Below are 22,997 nucleotides of genomic sequence, written 5' to 3'. Positions count from 1 at the left end.
ACAATTACATTTCATCGAAATAATCAACAAGGCTTATGATTCTCTTAAAAACTTGGCTTGTGTCAAAACTCATACTCGGTGACACCTTGGCTTGGGCATCCCACCGAGTCCGCCAAGGATGTTAAAACGACATATACCCATAAAACATGTTTTTACTTTTAAAATATAGCCATTCCTTGGCGTTGGCTGAGTTTCATCCTCACGTGGTGGTTTGTCGTGAAGTGAACTCTAAACTTACCTTTGTAGATACCCTCCGTGCCTCTCATACTAAGGTAAAATATAACGAGGTTTACCGTGCCCCTTTAATAGGCTGATCCACGGAAACCTGCCTACTCCAGTAAGCTAATCAAATAACCTACCAAATCAATAAAAATTTCGACAGCATGACATGACTAATATAATATTACCCAGCTTGTCAAGGTAAAACAAAACAGTTTATATAATCCACAAACCGCAAATCCAGCCATTCATGCCATCACATTGTCATAAGCCATCAATTCAAACCATATATATATATATATATATATATATATATATATATAGATAACACAAGTATATAGTCTCCACCTACTCAATTTCCAAAATCGTCATTGAATTGCAAAACAATTTATAAATCTCATTCATTTAACCAACACTTAACTTATAAAACATAAAAATCTACGGTTTAAGTTTATTATTCTTTAAAATCATAAAAACAAGTATAAACTACTTTAGATAGTTAAGGTGAACATTTGATTACTCACAATAACGGGAGTTTGGAGTACTCTTATTCTTGGTCCTCGGGTACGATATCTTTACCCTTATCAGAGGGCTCACCACCTATGCATAATACACGACACGTAATTCAATATATTTGTGCCAAACTGTTATAAAACTATTTCAAACTCTATATGAATGCATGAAATTGAATGAGAATTGTTCAAATAATCACTTAAAGACGGTGTTCTACGTGGGTTCAATTATGATCGGACTGAATTTGTATTCGACCTAACTCGAACTATACACTGTTGAATTAACCAAAACATCCTATTCAACTTCAAATATATTCATTACACTTCCAATATTCCAAACACACCAAAGTACCTCAATGAGCTTGATTGTGACTTAATTCATCGTAACCGAAATTCATTCCAATTCTGAACTAAAGTGCTAATCAGTGTTAACACAGTCCAATAAATCCATCTACATCATTAAAAATCAAATCCAAGTCCATTCACTATGATTTTCTCATTATTGTTCAAGTCATTTACTAAAGGAACTATACTTTTCGATAACCGTTTTCGATATCTGATACCATAAATCATCAATTACGAGCTAAATAACATGAAATACAAAAAAATCCATCATCAACATGTCACCTATAACATTCGGACAAAGAGGGTTGTTGAAGGGCATGTGATTTTCTTGCTTGTTTTTCATGCCAAACATCATCAAACAACTAAAAACACTAAGATATCATGAAATCTAGCAAAATCCATCATCAAAACCTCTCTCCCTATGTTCGGCCAGCAAGTATTCCCTCATGAAAACTTGTGTTTCAACCATAGAAAATAAAAAAGAAAGCATGGGAAAGGTAGATTTTAAGCTAAAATTGAAAAATCTTACCTTTGATTGCTTTGTTCTTTGAAATTCAAAACATTTCTCTTGAATTTTCCTCTCTAGGGTTTGTTTCTATTCTTTTCTCTTTGTTCTTTGCTTTGGCCGGCCATGAAGAGTGAAATGGGAGAGTTTATGTTGAGTTTATAAAAGAAATTATAAAAATATTAAAGCTTGACATGTGTCACCATGTGATTGGTCCATGGTTAAAACTTAACAATTAAGCATTTTCTCACCAACACATGTAATCTCTTAATTATTCAAAGTATAAAATAATAATAGGTGAAATTCATGGGCTTGACAAGTGTTATGGTGGTGTAAAATTCTAAAAATTCCAATTACGTCCCCGTGGATACGTAAAATGACTATTTTGCCCTTATGTTCAGAAAAATGTCAGAATTAAAATTTTTCATTTCTCAAATTCAAATCATGCTCCAATTAGTCAAACTTGGTAAAAAAAAATTTCGTCCAACATTTCAATTTTGCCATCGGGTGAAAAAATGACCATTTTGCCCCTACGTTATAAAAATTCCTAATTTGACTCCAAATTAATTCTCGAAATTCGAATCACCATATTAAGACATTCTAACGTTCAATAACTCTCAAATATATCCTAAAAGCTCTATTCAAACTAGTTCGAGGTTTTAATCAACTTAATTGTACCACTAGGTACGATACCGACTTTTAACAATTTTCGAGGTATCCAAGTATGCAGACATGCTATCAAGTACATGAATGACATGGCAAGTATATTATAGAGCTGGGCTTGACACTTAAGCTATAAATATCATTTGTTCCAGCAGTTTTTTCATTTCTCTAATAGCTTATTCTTCTTCTTCCTCCCATCTCACGTTCCTTTCATCCTCCATGGAAGCTTGTTTTGAAACCTCCATAACTTCTCTCAAGCTAACTCTAATTTTCATGATTTTGTGCACCCTGTCATAGAACCTTTGTGCTCTTTCACTCTCACTTTAAAACCCTTGAAAAATCTTACTTCCATACTTCCTCTCACTAGCTAGGTGTTTTAGAGAGAAAAAGATGGAGCTTCTATAATAACTTGAAAATTTTTGGAAAGAATTTTAAATTACAAAGCTACCAATGTTAGTAGTAAATTAGAGTTGATTTTTAAGTGTTGAGAATGGCTAGTGATTAGACTTGTGAGTGTTTTGTAGTTAAGGTTGTTCATTCATTTTAGAGTGATTAGGATAGTGCAAATAGATAGCTATTTAATGGCAATTGGAAGCTAGTTAGGAGATAACTTTTAGAATTTATAGTTATGTGAATTGAGTTAATTGTGATGCTAATGTGATGATAGGTTCCAACGAAGCCCTACCGCCCCATTTGGACCATTAGAGGAAGTTGGAGTTGAGTAAAGATTTAACGAATATCGGTGAGTGAACTTGCATTTCAAAATTTCTTTGGGAAATGTAAATGTATTTGGATGAAACATTTGAATGATTTTATCCAACCTTTCTTTAAAAATGTGTGCCGGGGAACAAGCCCTTGATAAAATGTTTTGATGTTGTGAAAAAGTGAAATGTGTAAAAAGATGAATCCATGTGCTCCTATATTATGTTGGTATGTATATATATGAATATATGTTGTGCATTGATGAATAATGTTGTGTAATGATGTTGAAGTGTGCAAGTAGGGAGTGCACACATGATGATGTTTGAATGTGCGAGTAGGGAGTGCACACATGATGATGTTGAAGTGTACGAGTAGGGAGTGCACACATGATGATGATATTGCATTGAGTTGAGTGTGGTGGGATGGTATGCATGATGATGTATGTATATATATATATGTGTGTGTGTGTGTTATAGAAAGTTCATGAATATGGTATATGGTTGTAATGCATGTGAAATCTTGCATGTTGAACCTTGGAAATTTCTAAGTATTTCAAGTTGATTTTGTCATTGCAACAAAATGGCCTTTTCTTGAGAGAATCAAAACTTGTTGTTGGTGTCCTGTTTCTCGCTGCAACGAAAAACTCTCAAGTTTGGGGGAGTTACACTGGCTTGGTTCTCGCTGCAGCAAGAAATTTGTTGAAGCTTCTTACTGCAGCGAGAATAAGCGAGATTTATTCTCGTTGTAGCGAGAAACATTCTGTTTGCTTGCTACCTTGTTTAGTTGCTGCCCCATTTTCCATTTCTTTAGCACCATAGTTGATCATGGACTCCCAACATCAAGAAATTTATTTAATTAAGTTTGAAATGAGGGGTTTAGTGAAAAACCCTCAGCCAGTTCAGAAACCCTCGGCCAGCTGATAATTTGAGCCTAAATTTCGCTATAGCGAAAATTCATTCTTGCTGCAGCGTAGACCCGTCATTTCACTTGACTTGGTTGACTGCTACTAAAGCTTTCACTCTTCAAATTCTTTGTTATGTATGGATCCTTCATCATCAAGCGATTAACCAATCAAGGGTTTAATGAGGGGTTTAATAAGAATTAAACTAAATTGCATTGTTTTTGAAAATAAGTGCATTATGATTTCTTAACTTTTCTTATTGATTGTTTGTTCCCTTCCTTTGTTCACTCACTGGGTTTATACTCACTGTTTTCAACTTCATGTTTTCAGATCAGGAGGCAGTCGATAATTAGGTCCAGGTGTCCTCATAGATTTGTCTCCTTGGTAAGTATCTCGACATTCAATAGTAATACTTTCGCTCGAGTCTCTCTGCTGGAAGTAGACTATCCCCTTTGGTTGTGTATAGACAAACCCAATGTAAATTATTAAGATATATGTTTTAGATAATATATATATATATATATATATATATATATATATATATATATATTTGACTGGCAATGCCGCTATGAGATGGCAATGGTTAGCATTATTTTGAATTTGAATTATGAAATATAACTTTAGCAACTTTTGATGGAATGATGAATAGGTCATATAGATAAGTATGCTTGGGCTTAGTGGGCTATGTCCATTGGGCCTATGCGTCGGTCATCGCTTAGAATTTGGGTCGTGACACGACTTTTGATAGCTCTTTAAGAGTTGCAATAAGGTTTAAGTCATCAATATAAACAATAATTATGACAAATTGGTATTTGAATCTTTTTCTAAAAACACATGGACATATAAGATTATTTTTATAGCTTTCTTTCAACAAATATTTACTAAAGCGATTATACCACATGCATTACGATTGCTTTAATCCATATAAAGATTTATTTGATTTGATCGAATAAATTTCTTGGGAATTCAAATTATTTGCTTCAAGTAACTTAAATCTTTCAGGGATTTTCATATAGATATTGTTATGAAATAAGTCATATAAATAGGCTATAACTACATCTGTTAGACACATTTCAAGCTTCTCATGTATTGCCAAATTAATTAAATATTGAAATGTAATTGCAATGACCATAAAAGGGTATGTCTTTTCATAATCAATACCAGGTCTTTGGGTAAAATCAATATCAAGTCTTTGGGTAAAATCAATACCAGGTCTTTGGGTAAAACCTTGTGAGATAAGTTGTGCTTTATATCTTAAAGTCTCATTTTTCCCATTTCATTTTTGCACAAATACCCATTCATATCCACTGGTTTTACACCATTTGGAGTACAGACTTTAAGTTCAAAAACTTCATGATTTGCAAGTGAATTGAATTCCACCTTGATTATGCCTTTCCACATTGGCCAATAATCTCTATGTCTACATTCTTCAACAGATGTAGGTTCAATATCCACATTTTCTTCCATAATATATGCAAAAATATCGTCAACATCCATTTCATTCTGGTTTCATCTTTTCCCCGTCATGATATAATTTATTAAGATTTCTTCATTTTCACTAATTTCAAGTACTTAAATTTCTTATGCAATTTTATCAATTAAGCCAAGGGTCTCTTCTAGAGTTTTCATTTCCTCTTTCTAACCTTCTTGAATATTTGCTCATTTTCTTTTTTGAGGATTTTTTATCTTTGAAACTGATTAGTCTCCCACACTTCTAGCGTGCTTTAGACTCATTAGCAATAACAAGTTGTCTAACAAAGACATCAATTCTAATTAGAGCATTTGTAGTCGGTATATAAGATTTAGTTACTCTCTTTCGGTCAATAAATGCATCTAACAACTGATTTGTTACATTTTGCAAATAAATTATCTTTCATGTTCAAATTGGTTTGAGCAAGGATTAAAACTAGATAATGATAATGCATTCCAAGAAATTTTCTTGTCCAACTGTTTATTTTCTCCCCACTTAATGTTGGGAAAATTATTTCAATAAAATGACAATCAACAAATCTCATTGTGAATAAATCTCCTGTTAATGGTTTTATATATTTAATTTTATATGGAGATTAGTATCTAACATATATTCCTAACCTCTTTTAGAGACCCATCTTTGTGTTTTATGGTGGAGTAATTAGAACATATATAGTACATCCAAAAGTTCTTAGATAAGAGATATTTAATTCCTCACCATAAACTAATTGTGTAAGAGATAATTTATGATAACTCGTTGGCCTAATGCGTACAAGTGTTGTTGCATGCGAAATGCCATATAAGTAACAAACTTGTAATCAATTGGAGGTGTTTAACAAACGATTCTACTAAACTATTTTATATATGAATATGAGCAACAGACTATTTAACAGTTATTCCAACTGACATGCAATATTCTTTAAAGGTCTAAGATGTAAAATCACCACCATTATCAAGACAAACTGTCTTAATTGTATAATAAGGAAAATGTGCTCGTAAACAAATTATTTGCGTGAGTAATCTTGCAAATGCCAAATTGTGAGTTGATAATAATCACACATGTAACCATCTTATCAATGCATCAATTAGAATCATAAAATATCTAAATGGTTCTCATGATGGATATATGGGTCCACATAAATCACCCTAAATACATTCCAAAAATATAAGGGATTTAGTCCTAACTTTCGTTGGTGATAACTTTATAATTAATTTACCTTGAGAACAAGTAGCACATGATTTTTCAATGGATGACCACATGAATTTTCAATAATTTTTTGCATCATTATTGATCCAAGATGGTCCAACTGATTATGCCAAATATTAAAATCATTAGTAAACTTCTTAGTACTATAGCATGAGTTTCCATCATTCTAATATTTGTGTAGGACAATCTAGAGGATAAAGTGAGTAAATTTTTTAATTCACACTACTTAGCCGAGATAATAAATGTAATATAGAGGTATTCATTCAGTGTCACTTTAATTTGTTGTCTCAATAATATCCATTTCGACGAATATTTTTAAAACTTAATAAATTTTTTGAGACTTAGGAGAAAATAATGGATCATCTATTATAAACTTTGTTCCTTTGAGTAATAAAATATTTGCTCCTCTAGAGCAATAAATCTTGTACTACCAGATACTGCATTGACATTAGCTTCTTTCATTGTCAAGTAGAAAAAATATTTCTTGTCTTTAAATATAATGTGCGCGTTGTAGCACTTTCTGCTAGACATATATCTGTATCATTGATCTTGGATCCAACTAGATAAATAGCCATAATTTTCTTCAATAAAATAATATATATGTGTGTGTGTGTATGTGTGTATAGTAAGAAACTTGCAAGTTAACATAAGAGAACATTAAATATAAAATTTATTATAAAAACACATAATAAGAACATATCATTTAAATATAATGAAAACATGTAAAAACATCTTCATAATAAAGTTATACTAAAACACACCAATTAAATATTAAGAAACTTTATTCTTGGATATTTCCATCACCAATCAGATGATCAATTCATGCTTTAGGGTGGACAAGAAAATTAACAACATCCAGATGTATTATATCAACTTGGCTATGGGTAAAATACTCTTGAACAAAATTTGTTTCAATATTTTTTCCTTTAACTTTAAGTGATGCTTGATAAAGTTCAATAAGATGTTTCGGTGTATAACAGTTATGTGACCAATGACCTTTCATGCCACATCAATAACAAATATTTTCTATATTCTCTACATTCTGTCCGCTTTTATCTTTTTCTTATATCTCTTCACTAATCATCCACTTCTGGTGGTTACTAGTTAAATATATTCTTATTATTAGAATAGTGATTAGCGTAATTATTACAATTGCGATAATTATGACAATCTCTTCCACGTTCACGATCATGACCACGACCATAATAATTAAATGATGTCACATTCAATTTAGGGAATGGAGCAGAACCAATTGGATGGGATGCATGATTTTTTATTAGTAGCTCATTATTTTGTTCAACCATAAGAAGACATGAAATTAGTTCAAAGTATTTTTCAAATCTTTTTTCACGATATTGATGTTACAAGAGCACATTTAAGGCATGAAAAGAGTGTTTTTTCTAATACTTTTCTATGTTTTAGGCAAGGAAATATTGTATATTTAGTGAAGTTAAAAATTATAAAAAAAATTCATGTTAAAGTCAAATACGACCATTGGATGAATAACATATAGTTGCATTTTTCTCAATAAATATAGGTTCAATTAGCAATAATGAGTTCAAGCAATTGAAAAGAACCTTAATCCCTTTAAAACCACCATCCACAATTAAGCAACACTGCAGATGATTTTGATTTTTTGAAATGATTATAGTAGCTAAGCACACCAATCTATAAAAAAGAAACTTTTCATTTTGTAACCTTTTATAATCAGGAAAATATGCCTTTTTAATGGATCTTGCGTAGATAAATGCTCAATAGATTCTTAAATCAAAACATGAGAGATTCGTATTAATAACATACTGTGCAATATAACTTGAAAGAACAACTATAAGAACAAGTATTTAGAAAGTAAGAAGATCTTCCATTTCATTTCTTTTTCAAATATATCTACCATCAACTACAATATCTATATTTATACGCTTACATAGATAGAGGAGGAATGACTTTACATAAATAGGAGAAATGAATACATGTAGAGATGATGAACTTAATGGATAGAGATGTACATAAATAAAAGAGTACATTAGATATGAAGAAATTTAAAGTGTTCGAAAGTGTAATGAACATTCACACATATATTCATAGCACCATATGTTTTTTCTTCAGTGTAATATAACTATACGTAATACGTTAATAAATATATTTGATATAAATGTAAAATATGACATACATTCAAACATAATTGTTCTTTATAAAAGTAAAATCATTCATTTTATATACAATCACAAAGATTAATCTTGAATTTTTACTTATACAAGAATATTATACTATTTACTTTTGTTTTTAAACATATCCTTTGCTTTTGTTTTCAAAAGTAAAAGATAAATAACAAAAGTAAAAACAAAATGATACTTAATTTTTGGATTTAAAACACAACTTTAAAAAAAAAAAAAACACGCACACACACTATGTATAAAAAACAAGGTGTTACATGATGAAAGTTGAAGAGTTGGCACATGACCCATTAATTTTTGTTTTTTTGGCTACCTCATTGTTGTCATCCCATGCAAGAGCTATATTTATTGAATAATTTTAATCCACAGTTAAGACCTTTTTTAGCAAAAAAGTTATTTTTCTTCCTTCTGTCTTACTCTTCTTTTAATTTACAAATATATACCTGTTGGTGTTATTGTAGCTAGCTTTGTTATAATGTTTTGAGCAAAAGATAATAATATGATAATAAAAAAATTTCCTATTATATGATAAAAGAATATTAAAATAATTATCTAGGCGAGGCTGGGTTGACCTTTTCAAGGTAAACTACATTCAAGGCTTTTCAATGTAAATCACTAAATTTTTCGCTTCCTATAACAATTACTGCTATTTGAGATTTGAAATTTTCAATGTAAATAATGTTGAATTCCCTCTTTAGTCACTTTTAAGAGTTGAGATTTATTATATGAAATTTAATAATATGTAATGATAACATGACTGAAAAATTTCTCTAATCTAGCACTCTTCTACTGGATGCATTTTAAATTATTATTTATTATAACTATCTTTTATTTTTCTTTTTTTTTTGGGAGGGAATTTTTTATAACTATCTAAAATTTTCTTAGGTGTTTATTGAAAAAAATTCTGCTAAAGGTGAAATAAAGTATAATGTATATAAGTAGGTGTCAAAATAAAGTTTATTGAATTATTGTCAATTAATTTTTTTAAAAAAATTATATATTATATATCGTCTATTATAATTATTTATTTTATTATTTCTTAAAAGTGAAAAAAAACAAAAATAAAAAGAACATTCAGTTATGATGGATAATTTTAGAAATTGACTTTAATTATAAAAAATTACTTTTTTTTACTCATAATTAAAAAGAACAATATCTAAAATTATATAAAATACAAGAGTAAAGAGAAAGATTTTAAAAGATAATTTAAAGTTATTAAATATTTGTAAACAATAGTTTGTGTTATATTTATTATTTTTAACTAAACTAGTATTTTTATAAAATAAAATTATATTTAGTGTCTATTTGGCCTAGTTTATTTTTAACTTATCTACTTCTTAAAAGTAAAAGTTAAGCCAAATAGTATTTTGTTAGAAGTTTTTAAAAAAATAGTAGCTTTTTTTTAAAGAACAAAATTAAAAAAAAAAAAGCTCCAAAGAGCCTTCTCTTTTCTCTTTTTTTTTTTTTTTAAAAAAAACACACCAATTTCTTAGTAGAGTTTTTTTTTTTTCCAAAATATCTTCTCAAAAAAATCTCTTTCCTCTCCCTCTTCTCTTCCCTTTTTGCAAATCATCCTTCTAAGTTTTTTTTATTGTTACAAAAATTAAGGAAAAAAAAAACTCCAAATTCAAAACTGCATTCAGGTATTATTTCCTCTTTTTCTTTTTGTTTTGTTTCTCATTTTATTTTTTATCTTTTTTTTACTTTGAAAACTCTCTTTATTGTTTGATATTTTTCAGTTTATTATTTGATATGACAATTATGTGATATTTATTTGTTCTTATATAATATTTATTGATTATGATTGAAATAATTAGTCAAATAGGTCAATGATTATTTAGATAAATTATATGAAAATTGAAAAGTTAATATTTGTACTTGTTTGTGGTAACTCAGTTTTAAAGAATTTTTTCTTTTAGGTATAACAATATGCTGCATTTTAAGAAAATTGAAATAGATTTTAATTCCTTTGGCAATAGGAATTGCAAAATCCCTAACTTGTTAGCAGTGAATTTCAAATTTGAGCTAATAATATCCAACAGATAATGTAATACTCGACAAAATAAATAACCTATTAAAAAATAAAAAAATATAAAAACCAAAGCCTTTTTGTTCATGGAGGGAAACTTTGTTGGTGGAGACATCAATACCTTGATAGACTTGTATTTGTATGGAATTAGTGTTGATGACTTCAATACGAAAATGGGTTGCCAAATCAATGGGTGATTTTTCCAATCAAGTTAGATCTATTATTAATACCACATTAGGTTCTCTTCCTTGTAGGTCATAAATTTCAAACCAATTTAAAAAAAAAAAACAACAAATTTTTTTTCACACTCATCTTTTTTTTATTTGATTCAATTTTTTTACTTGATTTATTAAATACTGTTTATAGTAATTTTAATCAAAATTAAAGTTTATATAAGTTGTTTTGCCAAACAACTTATTTATAAAAAAAGAGCTTATAAAAAGTAAATTTATCAAATAGTTTTAACTTAATTTTAAAAGTTATTATTTTACATAAGAGTTTTATAATAGCTTTTAAGCTAATATAAATTCAAAATAATTTGAATTAATTTCTTAAATCATTTTAAATTTGGATTGGATGAGTTTGATTTGTTTTTTTTTTTTTTTTTGCCAAATTAAATTGGTTCTATTCGAGTTGGATGAAGACAAGAAAACGGGCCTAGCCCATTTCTTGAGTACTGAAAAAACTGGTCTGGTCCATCATTTGATGTATCCAACTATGACCAGCCCAATTATCTTATATCCCCCATGGCTCAAACCATGTCAATTTTGATCATCAATAAAACAAAACGTGTCAGTTGATGGGCCACTCGTATTATATCTAAGCCACTGGTTCATGGTATTTTATCCGCGAGCTAGAATATCTTCATTCCAACATCGTATCACCGAGACCAAAGTTGTAGCACATTTTGTTAAAAAAAAAACAGTTGATTTATTACAAATGCATCTTATTACTCATGTGGACCAATCATACTCTCGCCTCACCGACTTTTAGATTTGATAATTCAAGTTCATATATTTTAATTTTATTGAGTGAATATAAGATATTAATAATTATATGAATAAATAAAATATGATACAAAATGTATGAATGATTTAAAGACATATATGTATATGTTTATTAAACGTGTTATACGACACGATATGACTATACATTTATTAAATAGGTCAAATTAGATTTTATATGACATGATATTATCAATCCGTTTTAACATTATTAACATGATTAACTTATTTAAATTTGTATTAAACAAGTTATAACAGGTCTTAAACGGATTTAACATGTTTAATACATGTAATTGTCGTGTCTTAAACATATTGATACAATTAATACACAAAATATGATAATCTTAATCCAAATCTAATTAATTTTGTATCGTTCTCGTATTGTGTTGTGAGTAATATCTAAAATTCACAAGTTGAATTCATCGTAACAAATTGATTAGGGTTTTCAGAGAAATAGGGAAAAGGATGTTTTGGTGGGTTCAAATTTGGAAAGATTGTGAAGCAGAGGAAATAATTGCATCTTGGGAATGTGTTAAACATGTTTTTGCTAAAATAGAGTATGAATTTTTTAAAGGATTTTAAGTCACTCTGAGTAAAGTTAGAACACAGACAAAATTAAAGCTAGTGAAGCCAATAAGGTCATTTGAAGCGAAAACAGTCCCAAACAAATGGAAAAGGAACCAATTTTGATAAATCAATGGTCCAAACTCCAAACCCAAGTCGAATTAGTTTTTCTCCTTTCTTACTCATTAAGTTTCGGGGATGTGAGTTTTCAATTCCATAACAACATGGATGAAAAGAGAGAGCACAACTTGAAATTTAGGGAAAAAAAGCTTTTGACAACAACTTGATGAACAAATTCCAATAATTTCTTTAATAAAAGGTCCTCTAAAATATTCCAATGATACATAATGGTTTTTGCTGAAACTCTAACCGGATCAATTTAGGCCAGTTGAACCTAATAATGTCCTACTGCTTAACCAAGCCAAGTGAAAACTCCATCCAACAAAGTTAAGTTTTGGCTAAATTTGATGATATTAACTGCATGACGGAGGAAACCAGAGATTCCCCAGTATAATTCACTCTGTGCCCCATAGACAACTGGAAATGATTGATTTGTGTTAGAAGTAGACCTTGCCCCAAAAAATTGAGAGTGGAATTATCATGTAGGACTATTTCTCGAGGTCAACCCAATGAGCCTTTTGCATCAATTTCACTAATAATGTTCATCTGTATTTGTCGCAAACTTTTGTCATAATATATATCTATTTATCTATTTATATTTATATAAAATTCAGCTTGAGGAACATGAAACTTTTGGGAAAAGTATATTGTCTTTGTACTTTTGATAAAATTTTGATTAAGCTGTTGTTGTTATTGTTATTAAACGTAACTTTGATAATTTAAATTTGGAAGGAAAAAAAAAAGCTACATTGAGGTATGCAGACTATGCATAGCTTTGTTAATTTGCCCGTGGGAAATGTAGTAAATAAAACGGCCAAGGAAATTGTGAGGCTTCCATTTCTTTCAATGGGCAAAAAATATCTTGCCCCTTTTTCTCCATGTCTTTCCTCTCACTTTGTTCCTAGTTTCTCTAGAAAGCCAAAAAAGAAAGAGATAACAAGATAAAAATATTCAACCTCAGTTGATTCTGCCTCCGTATGCTTCCCTGTCTCACATCTGTTTCCACTCGGTAAGAAGAGAAACCCAAAGCAACGATCCAAAATGAAAGAAAAGAAGACAAAGTCTGCAACTTCTGAGTCCTTTCTTCACTTAAAGCTTTGTGTAGTTACAGTCGCTTTCCAGTACTGACCCTCACAATAAAAAGGATTCTACAGCATCTGCCATGCACTAGGCCCGCCACAGTGTTGCAGAGGAAAAACAAATTTGAATTTGGTAATTTACTTGCTTTTTCCCCCTTCTCTTTCGGCTATAATATCTCTATGTCAATTTCTGTCACCACTTTTTTGAGCTGTACTTTTCAGCTTCATTTGTATGCACGTACAATTTGCGTATGTATGTAAGGGCACTCAATTCACACCCTACATCCTAGGTGTCAAGCTACTTGTCACTCGATTGGCATCTCGATCAACGCTCAAAATCAACCACGCGGCGAGCAATGGGGTCGAGGATCGACCTCTTGATGATCCCAACACAGCAGTGGTATGCACTATGAGGCATATCTTTATCATGTGGGTTACATTGTGTAACCATGATTAGTCTCAAGACAGAGTGATCCAGTGCTTTGCCGGTGACATCTCCATCACGTGTGCCCTATTGTAGGACCTTGCCATGAATCTCATTGTCTTGTCTAACGTATGCTCGGTTGCCAAGAAACATCTCCTTTTAAATTATATATACAAAAATGGAATCAAAATTTGTTGAAGCTGCGAGGTGAACATGTCTAAGTGAAATCATCGGGGTGATCCATTCTAATTTCATGTGTTTAGGCCATGTTAAACTAGTTGATCATATCTTGGTGTTGCAGCTTGCAAGCTAGCTATAGACACAATCTTTGTATTTCTCAAAAACATCATAAATAAACAAATCGGATATCAATGGCTTGGAAGATACATGATCTTTTCTAACGATCGTAGCTTACTAAATTACTATTTTTCAATGATTCACTTTGATTTACTAAACTTATTGATCACCCATGGGATATCGAGGAATGAATTCACATATGAATAGTTTGCAAGTCGCATGTAGATCTTGGTCAAACTTAGCTAGAGTTCAGTGAAGCGTAGGCCTGTTGTTCCAAACCCAAGAGAAACGATAAAATGCACTGGCTCTTTGCTTGGTAAATATGACGTCTTCCGTAAGATGGACCCTATTCCATTAGAAGCACAGGACGACGTTTTTTCACAAATGACAATGGCAAAATGAGTGGGAGAGCAACCTCTCATTTATATTTCTACAATATATTGAAACTTTGGTCACTTTCCGTATATGGTAAATCTTGAGTAATTAAACTACTCATAATATACTGGTTAATGACTGATCACTTGTAAACTCAGCTAGCTAGCTAGAGGGGTTTGGAGCATCTATAATTCCACTGTAGATGTCACATTAATTAATATACTTGTTTGCTCTTGGTATTTTTTAATACTATCAAGTCTTAATTTGATTACATAAAGAGGTAGTCTTAATTTTAATATTACCCTTCTCAGTGTTTTGAACTTAAAACCTTTCAAAATTAAAAAGCACTAAACTATTCTTTGATGCCTTTATTATTATTATTATTATTATTATTATTATTATTATTATTGTTTGCTATTAAAAGTGAAAAGCTGGCAATGGTTTGCTCCAAAGAAAAAAAAAACAAATGTGAAACTAGATTCGACAATTAAGAAAATAAAAGCACTAATATTAATTATAGAAAACCATGCAATGCATGTAGCCAAATATAGCACAAAACACCAGAAACTTTAAATTACTTTCAGACTTCCTGCTTGTTGGCAATGAACGTGTTGTAATGTTCATTGAACCATAAGTGCACCACCTAATGCAATATTAGGCATATAATTTAATTAATTAACACCACCAGCAGCGCTCACTACTCAGTTACAACTTTAACTTTGACAATAATTGAGAAAACAAAAGGCTGGATCTGAAGACTCCTGAATTTCTTTTTTCTTTTCAAAGGTGAAACGATCATTTTAAAAATTGGAAAGAAAGGAGCAGCAATCAATTAAGGCTGCATTATGAACAAAATACTAAGGAGCCACCATTCAATAGACCAAAGAAACATACCCCTAAAAGTTAAATAGAAATTAATGCAATTCTAAAGCATTTTCCTTACTTTTTTCATATTTTCCAAGAGCCAAACAAAGGTAAGAACTAATTACATGAGTTAAAGTAGTGTGCAAATGGCATTGGCCTCTGTAACTGTTAATTCAATTTCTGTGGTTCCCTCCAATGAGACACAAGAGTGCAACTGGATATATTATAGAATGAACTAGAGCTGACCTAAACCCAATATCTAATTGATAGTTGTTCAAAATGTTTGGACACTCACCTAAACCAAGGGCCATGAGGACCTACCAAAAAATTCGATGTTCTTCTGTCCAGCTTGTCCAACAATTCCTTAATATTCCGAGGCTCCTTAACAATTTAAATATACTCTAATTAACACACACATATGAGCACAATTTGACCTATAACCGGATTTTGACACTAATGATAAGTGATTAACTTAATTATATACAAGGCTAACATGCGTTTTAGCCGAGTAGGAATACCTGTTTGCTTAATTAAAAACCTTAAAGAGAATGAATAAGAGAACCATGTGCAAAAAACGCTATTGTTCAGTTACAGTAATCCCAACTGAAGGACACTGTCTTGTTCTTCAGTTATAGGAACCCTAACAAGAAGACACCATCTTTTTATAATCAATTCGGTTGGTTTAAGTCTTACCTTGTCCTTAAAGTAATTAAGCATGATCTGAATCAATATTGAAGATGCGTGCACATGTATGGAGGCAAATGTCATGTGCACGAACTGAAATTTGTTTGTGTTTTATCTTGCTTTCACGCAACATTAATAATGTCTGCAACTATATATATGTATATTATTAGTTAGTTAGACTTGAAGTGAAGTATTTCTTTTTCCTTTGAGTTCCTAAAATCAGAGGAGTTTTGGGATGATGAGAATAGATTCCCCAATGATTATTTGAATTTTGAAGTTAGGTTTGTACGATAAGCATCAATAATAGTGATGCTAGTAGGCACTATATATGAAATTAAACAAATTTTTTGGGGACCATTTTAAGATTGTGTCATTGACCAAAATCAACAAGAAACCCAATCAATTCTGTATAGTTTCCAAGTTGCAATATGTATAGTATTTTTTTTTTATTTCAGTTTATGAATCAAACTCCCTAAAGATTCTTTCTATGAGAATATCTGGTGTTTGTCTAGAATCTGTAAACTTGTCGACCAAAGAAAAGCAAATGGAGTTAATTAGTTATTTTTGCTTTCCATTAAAGAAAATACTAATAGTAATAAATATTGTTATATGAGTGGGTCTTGTACATGCATGATTCTTTTTTCCTTAAATTTGATCCATGCCTTGTTAATACATAAGTTAAGAATCTTATTTAAGTTTTGCCGATCTAACAAATAAAGGTTTTTACCTTTAATGCAGTTTAAAACTTCTTTTTCTCAAGACTTCCATTTTTAGGTGAGAACCCTATATCTGAATGTTTTAATTCAATCTCTGCTCTCATAATGAGAAACAAAAACTATATTGGCCAGTACTGATCTATACTGTAGTGTGTGCTTATGAGTTAATTAGAAGAATATTTATCTCGGATCTCTAATCATGAAGATATTTATCATAATACTATGCATATAACATATATATATATAGCTGTCCGTTTCCTCAAACTGTTTTGACAAGACTTTTCTTCTTCAAATTAACAACCTGCACAAGTGTTGGCAGAATGTGTCTTGTCTTCCCAGGACCACAATAAAATCAGGGGCGTGGTTGTTTTTGTTCAAAGAGGGAACAAGCTCCAGAAGAAACTTAGCCATTTATGCACGAACAACTAACATGATTTGACGAAGAGTACTGACCTGGTGGATACACTATTTTGAAAAATGGAGTAACTTATTGCAAACCAAGCCATGCAAGTATTCAATACATATATGTTGTACTAGTTTATTATTGCTTAGGACATTGACAACTATATACGTATTCACCATTTGATCTAATGAAATCGAGCTGAACTGTTAGGGATTCAGCCTGATCCCCACGCGGGCTGGTTCGTAGCCACAGTCCTCCAAAAAAGGCCCTCAAGTTAACCATAAGAAAAAAATAAAAAGAAAAGATTTTTACTCACCAAGGCAGCTAGTTTTTATTGTATACTATATCTTACCTCCCAGACCAAATCATGGTACTATGGCATTAGATCTCAGGTGTACTAGTACACTCTTTTTTTATGGTGCATGCACTCCTTTAATTACCTTTATGAAAATGGATGGAACTTACACTGCAAAAAAAAAAAATTAAAATGAAAAAAAAGTATTATGCTGCAATAAATTATCACAAACTATATTTTGTAGCAAAAATATACATAAAAAATTGTTATAAGTACTTGTTGTAATACAAATATTCATTTGTGCTTTCCAAAAAAATAACTATTCATTTGTAGCAAATATTGTAGCAATTTATCCTTTGTTGAAAAACTTTTTGCAGCATAAAAGGTCTTATGTTGCAACAAGGATTACTGTCATAAACTACATTTCACGGGAAAAGCATGAATAATTGTTGTAAATATTTTTATTTTTATAACACAAGTATTATAGTATCTTACTGTATTACATAAAATTTTGTTGCTAAAATATATCATAAGTCTTGTAGTGTTCTCAAGCTATTGCTATTATCTCATACTAGAGGGGACTAATCTTCTTCCTATGAACCTTATCATACAACCAAAAGATCCTTTTGAGTTAGAAGATTAAAGAAGGTAACTTTTCCCACAGAAATTAATTTCCCCGTAGCAAATATTCTTCAAGATAAAAAATGGAACAAGCACTTTCCAGCTAGAGTACCTTGCTGGCATATAACAGGTAATCTGGACAGCAATCCTTGACGCGGTAATGGCCATTGGGACCCAGAGACTTGACTCTGCTGGGAGTTCCCTTACAAAAACTTCAGTCATGTCCTACTTGCTGGATCATTTCTTCAGTTCCTGTTAGCTATTTATGTGATGAATGCATCCTTTATTTTCTTGCATGAGATTCTATACTTTCAGGCATGATATTCGTACATAAGTTAGCTCAAGTATGTTGCTATCAAATGTCAACAATGACACTATAATTCTTCATGACCATGTATATGCATGCAACATCGATCCTTGTGCATAATAATTCTAATGGCACGCAATATTTGAACATTCAGGTTCTGCAGACACATCGATCATGGTCTAAGTACTCAGAATATCTGACTAATCATTTGTGCACCCCATAAAAAAATATTCGACATTACATGGCCATGCAATTATACATGCAAATCTTGATGATGATGATGATGATGATATATCCCTTTGTATTGTGCTGTCAATATTTCAAATCTGCTGTATAATCCTATATTTGACAGGATCATATATAGTATTAGAGATTTAGAGAAAACCAAGAACAATTAGAGAAATGTTAATTGTATAATTAAAAACGATATTAAATCTTTAAATTTAAAATTTTTTATTTACATGTAATATTGTTGTTATCTTTGTCTCCACACTTTCAAATTCAGACAATTTAGCACATCTTTCATTTAAAAAATGCATACCTGTTTGTATGATGATGGTTTTACAAGGACATTCCATCAATTTTCACTTAATTTCAAAGTCTTTACATATATGGTAGTATAGTAATGGCATTTCCAAATATAGCATGCTGGGTATGAATGGTGCGCAGCATTACATTACATGGCTAATAACATGCATGTTGCAGAAACATAGTTGCCCTAAATCATGGGGCTGCTTGTGGGCGGTCTTTCCATAATTATTGCAAAGACCACTTCAATCGGGCAGATCACATGGACCTGTTCCAAATTCACGAAATCAAACGGCCAGGATCAAATCCCACCAAATCACATAACACCCAACAGCCCTAGGATCGTGTCCCCATATCCAACTTATGGTGCCGGCCTTCGATTGTGTTTTAAGGGGGGACAAAGTCCCCACTTTTGCCTCTCATGTGACCGACCACTAAGGCTAAGTTGACCTGTAATTGCTTCCACTATGTCCTCTCTTCTCCTTGCTTTGTATAAAAACCAGCCATTTTTATTTCTTATTTGTTAAAAAACCTATCTTCATTAGCATAAAAACACACAATAAAAACCAAAAGCGAAAACAACAAGTGCAGAACTCTAAGCAGTCATCAGACAAAATGGCCAAGGAAGGTCTCGGTCTCGAAATCACGGAGCTGAGGTTGGGTCTCCCAGGTGGTGGTGCTCATTCTGCTCAGCATGGAATGGACAAAAACGAGAAGAAAAGGGTTTTCTCAGAGATTTCAGAGGATAACGAAAACGGGAAGATCAGCAATGACCAGAAAATGCAAAGCAAGAGTCAAGTCGTGGGGTGGCCACCCGTATGTTCATATCGAAAAAAGAACAGTTTCAGCGAAAAATTAGATGGCTCTAAAGCCTCCAAAATATACGTCAAAGTTAGCATGGATGGAGCGCCTTTTCTTCGCAAAATTGATTTAGGCATGCACAAAGGTTACTCTGACCTTGCTACGGCATTGGAGATGCTGTTTGGTGAGTGCTCCCACATCTTTTTCTCTTCAGTTTTCGCTGCTCATCGCAAATTAACTATAAACCATTAAAACACGACTAGGCACACACATACACATATAATTAACTTGTTTTCACCATGCAAAAATAACTCTACCAGCTAGAACTAGTATCATGTCATGTATGATCTTTTTCTTATTTAATTCAACACAAGACTAAATTTCATATTTGGCATATGTTCCTATAAGCAAGCTTCAAAACCATGCCTGAGGGTAGAGAAAATTTCTACACTTTTTTTTTTTTTCCTGCGAAAAGCTTGTTTCTTTATAATTAGCCATTTTTGTGCTTTCCAAAATTAAATTGTTCTCCATTTTTTGTAAGGTAAAAAATCACCAGCTGTGTACACAAAATTGAAAAACAAAATATACAGAGAGTAAAACTTACTTTCTTTCACGGCTTTATCTATACATCTATGTTCGTTCTTGGTATAAGGACAAATTTTACTTGCAAGGAGATGAACTCAAAAATCTATATGCCTTGTCTTATCAAACTCATAATTAAAAGACAAATATCTAAAGATAAAACAAATCAATCAGTTAATTAATTAATTTAAATCTTGAGAAAGAAATAAATGCAGAAAAAAATGACAAAAAGATTAATTTTTTGGCATATTGTTGTTGCTGACAGGGGAAGCGTTAAGGGATGCAGAAAGCTGTGAATTCGTTCCCATTTATGAAGACAAAGATGGAGACTGGATGTTAGCAGGAGACGTTCCCTGGGAGTAAGTCTATTTTCTCCAACTACCAATATCACAATCATATAATTATTCCACAGGGGATATTAATCACAGGATTAATTGTGAAATAACTTGCTAATTCACTTGAAATTTGATGGATTAGAATCCCCCACTTTTGGTTCAAACACTATTTATTGCAAACTTTATCAGTTGGTGGAATATTTTAGATCCATGCTAGTCAACTATATCACATCCTTGTTTCCCATAGTTTAGACATCAATATTTAGACTGGACAAAGAAATCTACTACTGCGTTTTGAAAATGTTCCAAAGTGTGTACTGGTCAAAACATTGTCACCAAAAAAGTTGTAGAAAAAACTTTCTCAAAAGAACTGATTAATTAAGGGATCAATCATGATAAAATACCATATTTACCAGATAATGCATGCAACTTGTTAGATAATCATACTCGTAATTTTATTTCTAAACTATAAATACCCTCTCTATTCTGTTACATTCTTGGGAGATGCTTTTAATTTTTTTTTTTTAAGAAGTGTGCCATTACATATTTATGTTTAGTTAAAGTCTTAGAGATGAGCCATTTGAAGTTGGTTCTAGTAAAATAAAGTGGAGTGGTGTTTAAGTATATATAGAAATGTTAGATTCTCACCCGCGAAGTGAGTGAAGATTTTAATTGATTACAACTTCAGTTTTTGAGCAAATCAAATTTTTTGATCAAAAAATAAAACTAACATGTTTAATTATAATCACTAGGTCTTTGTTTTTCTTTTTCTTTTTTTAATTATTATAGAACGCCAAGCTAATGAAAATTCTGCTAATTGGTCAAAGCTTGTTTTATTTAACATTTGTGCAATATTACTAGATTAGCTTCATAGAAATTCGACTGCCCTTTTTTTTAATTATTTTCCTTTACAAGAAGAATATTGTGGGGATGGGAAAGGGACTTGCTTTGATTCGAACCCAAACTTCCATGCCTCACAAAACGGTCCCGGTCGGTGCCACCAGGTCGTGGATAAAAAGGGTTCAAATGAATCTGGCTGTCAACAAACATTGAGAAATTGAGTTCCACAGCGTGAAATTGACAACCAAATGCTAGCTGCTTCTAATCTAATAAATAAATAAAATTTCATAGGAAAAACAGTGGCAAATTTGTCATTTTATGACTTCTGCACCATATATACTTGGATTCCATGAGTTGGACCAACATTGCCGACATTAGCTAAATCCATATAATGATGTCGGTTTGACTACGACATTGCCCTTGCTCAAAAGATAAACCTGGTCAAGGCTAGAAATTATTACTGAGAAAAGATTGTTGGCCAGAACAAAATTCTCTTAAACTTTAAAACTAGAACAATATATAGGAGCCTAATTGCTTTAGCATTCATATATAGCCAATTAAACCAATGAAAGAAAATCTCGAAAGATTTTAATTTAAATAGGCACCTTATAAAAAGATCAAGTAAATATTATATATGGTACAAAAGCTAAAAATTAATAGGTTAATTGGTAATGTGCAGGATGTTTATTGAATCATGCAAGAGGCTGAGGATTATGAAAAGAGCAGATGCCAAGGGTTTTGGAGTACTGCGATCAAGGGAAGCTCTCAATGGAAGTTTGAAGAACGAGTGACGAGAAGAGATACATGCCAGTTGAAGAATTTGACTAAAGTTTCTTTGATCGTATACTTTGTTAAATGTTGTTGATGGTGTATAATTAAGCAGATAATTCTTGCTTTATGTGACGTTCATTAAGACTTTAAAGTCTACTTTTTGGATTATTAATGTTAAGACTTTGTTATATTGTAATCGGGATAGGACCCCTAATGGATAGGAAACATAATTTGCTTCCTCATCATAAATTTGAAGCTGTTATTTGTTATTTGGTGTTTAAGATGATTTTTGAATTATAATTAAGAATTGTTTTCATTTGACTATGAATATGATTCTAGATTTGTAATCCCTCATCAATCAGCAAGAACTCTACCTTCTCTTTTTCTTAAAGAAAATTTGACTATAATTTAATAATATTTTATCAAAAGAACTATTTATGAAACAAAATATAGAAAATATTTTGATTTAGTTAGAAATAAGTAAATCCTATAGCTAGTAACTTTAGGGAAAAAACTTTAAAATAATAATATTAACAATCTTAAATCGATGAACATACCTTGAACTAAAATAAATTATTTTTATTTTCAATATTTAGGCTATTGGCTTGCATAAAAAATTTATTTCCTATTTTTTACTCTTTATCCTTCCAATACCTTTTT

General features: G+C 31.2%; 1 protein-coding gene and 1 long non-coding RNA gene across 2 annotated transcripts; both read left to right on the top strand.

Moving 5' to 3' along the window:
* The first annotated feature begins 13,272 nt into the window (after positions 1-13,272).
* LOC148762149 (uncharacterized) lies at positions 13,273-14,302 on the top strand. Its single transcript, XR_016027126.1, has 2 exons — positions 13,273-13,627; positions 13,717-14,302. It is a non-coding gene; the product is annotated as an uncharacterized LOC148762149 (long non-coding RNA).
* Positions 14,303-19,522: 5,220 nt separating this feature from the next.
* On the top strand, positions 19,523-22,606 carry LOC18595856 (auxin-induced protein 22A-like). The gene is made up of 3 exons (XM_007023972.3): positions 19,523-19,993; positions 20,657-20,750; positions 22,246-22,606. Exons 1-3 carry the CDS (start codon positions 19,624-19,626, stop codon positions 22,355-22,357), a joined length of 576 nt encoding a protein of 191 aa, XP_007024034.1. The 5' UTR covers positions 19,523-19,623; the 3' UTR covers positions 22,358-22,606.
* Positions 22,607-22,997: the final 391 nt, after the last annotated feature.

This window comes from Theobroma cacao, chromosome 6, assembly GCF_053813885.1.
Source record: "Theobroma cacao isolate CCN51 chromosome 6, ASM5381388v1, whole genome shotgun sequence".
Lineage (NCBI taxonomy): Eukaryota > Viridiplantae > Streptophyta > Magnoliopsida > Malvales > Malvaceae > Theobroma > Theobroma cacao.
The sequence above is the reverse complement of the archived record's forward strand: the minus strand, read 5'-3'. Positions and strand labels throughout refer to the sequence as shown.